The sequence below is a fragment of the Muscardinus avellanarius genome (assembly GCF_963383645.1).
Source record: "Muscardinus avellanarius genome assembly, chromosome: 18".
In the NCBI taxonomy this organism is placed as follows: Eukaryota; Metazoa; Chordata; class Mammalia; order Rodentia; family Gliridae; genus Muscardinus; species Muscardinus avellanarius.
In genome coordinates this window covers 8,773,060-8,778,743 of record NC_137804.1, presented here as the reverse complement: position 1 = coordinate 8,778,743, position 5,684 = coordinate 8,773,060, and the positions used below count along the sequence as shown (strand labels likewise).

General features: G+C 51.2%; 1 protein-coding gene across 1 annotated transcript; it reads right to left on the bottom strand.

The window, feature by feature from the left end:
- Positions 1-2,789: 2,789 nt before the first annotated feature.
- On the bottom strand, positions 2,790-5,426 carry CAMP (cathelicidin antimicrobial peptide; the record flags this gene model as incomplete). Its single annotated transcript, XM_080715165.1, has 4 exons — positions 2,790-2,927; positions 4,545-4,616; positions 4,757-4,867; positions 5,232-5,426. 4 exons carry the CDS (start codon positions 5,424-5,426, stop codon positions 2,790-2,792), a joined length of 516 nt encoding a protein of 171 aa, XP_080571291.1.
- Positions 5,427-5,684: the final 258 nt, after the last annotated feature.

Here is a 5,684-nt window from a genome sequence, read left to right as displayed (position 1 = left end):
CTTGGCTCAGTCTCTCTATAGCACTTTATCCCTGTCAGCCAGTTCCTAAGGCTTACAAAGTAATTTTTTGCTTTTTCTTTGACTATTCTGAGGCCAAGAACTTGAGATGTTGCTCAGTGATAGAATGCCCCTGGGTTCAATTCCTAATGCCACCAAAATAGTAATAATAACAATAATAATAATCCTAAAGTGATAGCTCCTTTCTCAAGATTATTCATGCTGTAGCTGTCTGTGCTCCAGAAGTTGGAGGAGGGACCATGCTGCCCATCTATTCCCTCTCTGAAATCAAACTGCTGTGTGTTCTCTGCACAGCTCCCTGTTGACTAGGCACCAAAACTGTGATTACTGCGTAACTCCCCTCTAGCGAGGATTGCCAGCCTCCACAGTGATGGATGGGATGCCAGGGCTCCTGGTTACTCTCCTCTGGGATGGAGGGTTCCCCGGCTGTGGAGCTGGGGTCCTGGGTCCTGGCTCACTTTGTTCCTCACTACACTGACATCCCAGGTCTCCAGGTCTTACAGGGTTTCAGCGTCTCCCTTGCCAAGTTCCAGTGAACTACTTTGGCTAGTCCCTCTCAACATGCAGCTGGTCATCTGTTGATTCGGCTCTTTTTTGTGTGTGTGGAAGAGGTGGTAGGCACCTTTATTTAGCTATCATCTAACCTCTAAAACAAAAACCGCGATCTTCCTGTCTCAGCCTTCAGAATGTTGAGATTACAAGTGTGCACCATGCCCGGCTATTTTGGTTTTTGATACAGCATCTCAACTGGGCATAGTGGTGCACGCCTGTAATTCCAGTACTTGGGAGGCTTGACTGCTTCCAAATAGTGTCCAGAAGGCAGATGCGGGACACCAGGGTCCCCACTGCCCCCAGAGGTGTGCTGCTCACCTTTCTTCCCCCCCCCACCCCTTTTATTTTGGAACTGGAGATTGAGCCCAGGGTCATTCTACCTCCAAGCTACACTCCCAGCCCTGTGTTTTATCTTTTTTTTTTTTTTTTTTTTTTTTTTTTTTTGCGGGTCTGGTGATGGAACCCATGGGCTCCGAGCTACAACCCCTGCCCTATTTTGAAACCGGGTCTCACTGATGCAGAGGGCCCCACTCAGTAGCTGAGGCTGGCCGTGAACCTGAACCCTCCTGTCTCAGCCTCCCAAGTGCTGGGGTTACAAGTGTGCATCACCACATCTGGCTGGCTACACACCTTTCTGTTGTCTGTGAGTGTCATTCTTCACACTTCATAGACAAAAACCCCAGTAGGGAAAATGTCCATTTCACTGGGTGACTAACCCTAACCCTAACCTGAAATGACCACAATGAGGGGTAGCAAACAGGACAGGTCATAAAATCAAAGCTCCATGGGATGCTCTCTGGTTCCCTTCCTGAGGTAGGCCTGGAAGCAGGCCTTAGACAAGGAGGCAAGCAGGAGCTCTTTACGGGAGGTGACTGCAGAAAGCCCCAGCAGGGCCGGGTGTGGGGACGCACGCTTGTACTCCCTAACCCCTAACCCTAACCCTAACCCACAGGAGGTGATGGTTTGTGGGCAGCCTCAGCTACTTATTGAGGCCCTCCCCAACTTAGTGAGACCCTGTTTCAAAATAAAGAATAAAAAATAGCTGGGCGTGGTGGCACGTGCTTGTAATCCCCGGGCTTGGGAGGCAGAGACAGGAGGATCATGCAGGTTCGAAGCCAGCCATGCTGGCTTAAGAGACCCTGTTTCCAAAATTAAAAAAAGTATCAAATAGGTCTGGGAGTGTAGTCCGGAGGTAGAAGGGCTTACAGGAACCCCAGTACCACCAAAAAATAAAAATAAAAATAGGGAAGGGAGTGTAGCTTGGAGGTCGAATGCCCCTGGGTTCCATCCCCAGACCTGCAAAAAAAAAAAAAAAAAAAAAAAAAAAAGCCCTGTCAGGTAGAGAAAAATGATAGGGCAGGAAGGAGTTGGAACAGAAAGTGTTCTCAACCAAGGAGCACAGTGCAGCTGGGGGCTGCAGAGCCCACCCAGCGTAGGCCCCCAGGTAAGACAGGCCTCTCTACTAACCCTCCACCCTGGATCAAGGCTGCTTCCTCAATGTGGTCTCCCTGGAGCACAGCAGTGAGCAAAGGTGCTTCCAGGCAGCTGCCGGATGGCCTACAGCAGGACATGGACCCTGGCATCACTCCTCATGTGGGGCCAAGCTCATTCTACTGCAAGGGTTCTTGTTTCCATGGTACTATGTGATCTCACACACCTTGAACCTGTCCCCCAGCTGAGGAAAAGCCAGAGCAGTGGGTTTTCCAGAGACACGGTCTTTACAGGAAATTGGATCTTTATGGAAATTAGACCCCCCACCCAAGAATACCATCCAGCCACCCAAGAGACCATGTCACTGTGAATATTAACGAAATGCCTGGTACCTCCCCAAGAGCAGCAGCAGCTCCACCACACCTACCCCACTGATGGAGAGGCAAGAGGTGCCACAGGGGGGCAGAAGGTTTGGGGAAGGCCTGAGGATGGAGACACCATCGTAGGTTTCTTTGCCCTGCTGTCTCAACTCATGCCTCCCAGGTAAAAACACTGCCTCACCCACCTCTGTGTCTCTCTCGCACACACATGCATGTATGCTCACATGTACACGCATACACACATGCACATGAATACACACACATACACACATACACACATGCCTGCATGGAGACTCTGGAGTTGAGAACAGCATGGTGGTGAGAGGGAGGAGGAAAGTGAGTCAGAGGCCTTGGGAAGTTTCTTTCACAATCTTTATTTTCAGGGTCAGGAAGCAGGACAAGAAGACTCTAGGACTCTGACCTGGGCATAAGATTCTGAAAAAAGTTCTTGATTTTCTGGCCAATTTTCTCAAGCTTCTCACCAATCTTCTGCCCATGTCTTCGGAGGAACCCACCCAGCCGGGCAACTTTCTTGAACTGCTGGGGCTGTGCACATAGAAGAAACAAACTCCTTGTGGGGCGAACCCAGGGTCAGCCCAAGAGCCCTCCCCACCACACTCCCCTTCTGTGCCACCCTCGGGGCGCCAAATCCCAGCTCACACCCTAGCTATGATCTTTGGAGTATGGGGTTTAATTCATTTCCACATTCAATAAAAGGATGAGAAAACTAGCCGGGCATGGTGGCGCATGCTTGTAATCCCAGTATTTGGGAGGCTGAGACAGGAGAATGGACAGCCTCCGCTACCTAGTAAGGCCATTTTCAACCTATTGAGACATTGTTTCAAAATAAAGAATAAAAAATGGGGCTGGGGGTATAGATCAGAGGTAGAATGCCCCTGGGATCCATCCCTAGTACCACACACACACACACACACACACACACACACACACACACACAAAATAAGATGAGAAAACTGAGGCCCAGAGATGGCAAGGGGCTCTCCAGGGAGGTCTGTTCTCTCCTGTTCTCCTTGCCCCCACCAGGAGAACAGCCTTTCAACAGCACCTACTATGTGCCAGACACTATGCCTGGTGCAAGCTACAGTGAGAAGGAAGATGGGGCCCTTCCTGATCTAAGCACGCGGAAGGGATCAGCTCTGAGCCAACCCTGAGAGTTCACTACTCTAAGTCAGTGGTCTCAATCCTCAGCAGGAGTCAGAAGGGCTTGTTAGCTGGGTGTGGTAGTACATGCTTGTAATCCTTATACTTGGTAGGCTGACACAGGAAGATCGCAGGTTCAAGGACAGCCTCAGCAAATTGGTAAGACCCTGCTTCCAAATAAAAAATAAGCTGGGCATGGTGGTACACACTTGTAATACCAGCATTTGGGAGGCTGAGACAGCAAGATTGTGGTTCGCAGACAGCCTCAGCTACTTAGTGAGACCCTTTGCAACTCAGTGAGACCCTGTTTCAAAATACAGAATAAAAAATAGGGCTAGAGGTGTAGCTCAGAGGTAGAAGGCCCCTGGATTCCATCCCCAGTACCCCTCCCAAAAAAACATAGGGCTCAAGGTGTAGCCTAGAGGTAGGAAACACCTGAATTCAATCTCCAATACAAAAAAAAAAAAAAAAAGGGCTTGTTAAAGTTTAAAGCACATATTGAGCCAGGCATGGTGACGCACGCTTGTAGTCCCTGCGCTTAGGAGGCTGTGACAGGAGGATTGCACAGGTTCGAAGCCAGCCTCAGCTACTTAGTGAGGCTCTCAGCAATTTAGTGAGACCCTGTTTCCAAATAAAATATAAAATAGGTCTGGGAGTGTAGCCCAGAGGTAGGAAACCTCTGGGTTCCACCCCCAGTACCACAGAAAGAAAGAAAGAGAAAGAAAGAAAGAAAGGAAGAAAGAAAGAGCATATTGATTAGTAGGCCTCACCCCAGCATCTGGTTTAGTAGTTCTAAATAAGGCCTGGGAAGTTGCATTTTTCCCGGTGAGGATCAAACTTTGAGAATCACCACTCTAGGGATGGCAGAACTGACCCTGGGTCAGGTTGAGGGAGAATCAGGGTACAGGTGACTTTCTCTGCCCTGAGTGAGGCAGTGACTAGCTATCCACAGGAGGATCCATGCTCTGCCCCCCTCATCCGACCCCAGAGCAGCACACTCACCCCATCACAGTTGATGTCAAAGGAGCCCCTGGCATGGTCCAGGGCTACTGTCCCCACACACTGCTTCACCAGCTGAGAAGGGAAAACTCAGGTTCAAACTGAAGCCCTTTGCCATAACCCCCAGCCCCACCCTAGTGGCTGGAAGAATTTCCCAAAGGTCCCCTGTTTAGGTCTTAAGATTGTACCCACCAGCACCCTGCCCCCAGCCTCACCCCATCCTCTCTGAAGTCACACTGATCCAGTGGCTGCTGCGATGACTTGGGACACACTGTCTCCTTTACCGTGAAGCTCATGGGCTTTGGGATATCTGCGTCCTCCTCATCCTGGTCAGGGAAAGAGGTCAAGAGACAAGACTCAGGCCTGCTCTGCTCTCTCCTTTTCTTGTCTGTCTCCTTGCCCCCACCAGGAGAACAGCCTTTCAACAGCACCTACTATGTGCCAGACACTATGCCTGGTGCCAGCTACAGTGAGGAGGAAGATGAGACCCTTCCTGATATTCCAAGCACACAGCAATGGGATCAGCCCTGAGCCAACCCTGATGAGGAACACCACCCCTCTGCAGTGGGGAAGAGGGAGCCTGGGGGCTTTTCAGAAGATGAAGGCTTACAACTGCGCCAAGCATCTCTACATGGGCACAATAGGGTATACAGCCTATTGTGGGCCCAGCCTGGCCTCCCCTCAACTTACCCCTTGTGACTGGGGGTCCAGGCTCAGGAGGCGGTAGAGGTTGGCATCTGAGGACTGCTGGTTGAAGCTATCTATGGCGCGAAACACGGCCTCCTGGTAGCTGCGGGCCTGGGCCACAGCTGGAGGCATCACCATGCCCAGCAGCAGCAGCAGCGACCACCACCTCAGGGAGGGGCCGTTCCCCTGGGTCTGCATGGTCCTCAAGTCTGCATCCACCAGTTCACGGCAGCCTCCTTTATGCCCAAAAGAGGTCTTCCTGACCCGCCCCATCAGGGCTGCCTGCCAGGGTGTGAGCTGGGGCTTGCTTAGGCCCCTGCTGTTGCCTCAGGGAGGCCTGCTGTGCAAGATGAAGAAGTGATTTCTCCATCTCCCTGAGATGGCCTTGGCCTCTCCAGACCCGACCGGGGACAGTCATGGCAGGGTTGCTCAATGAGAAGGTTGAGTCCCCCAAAA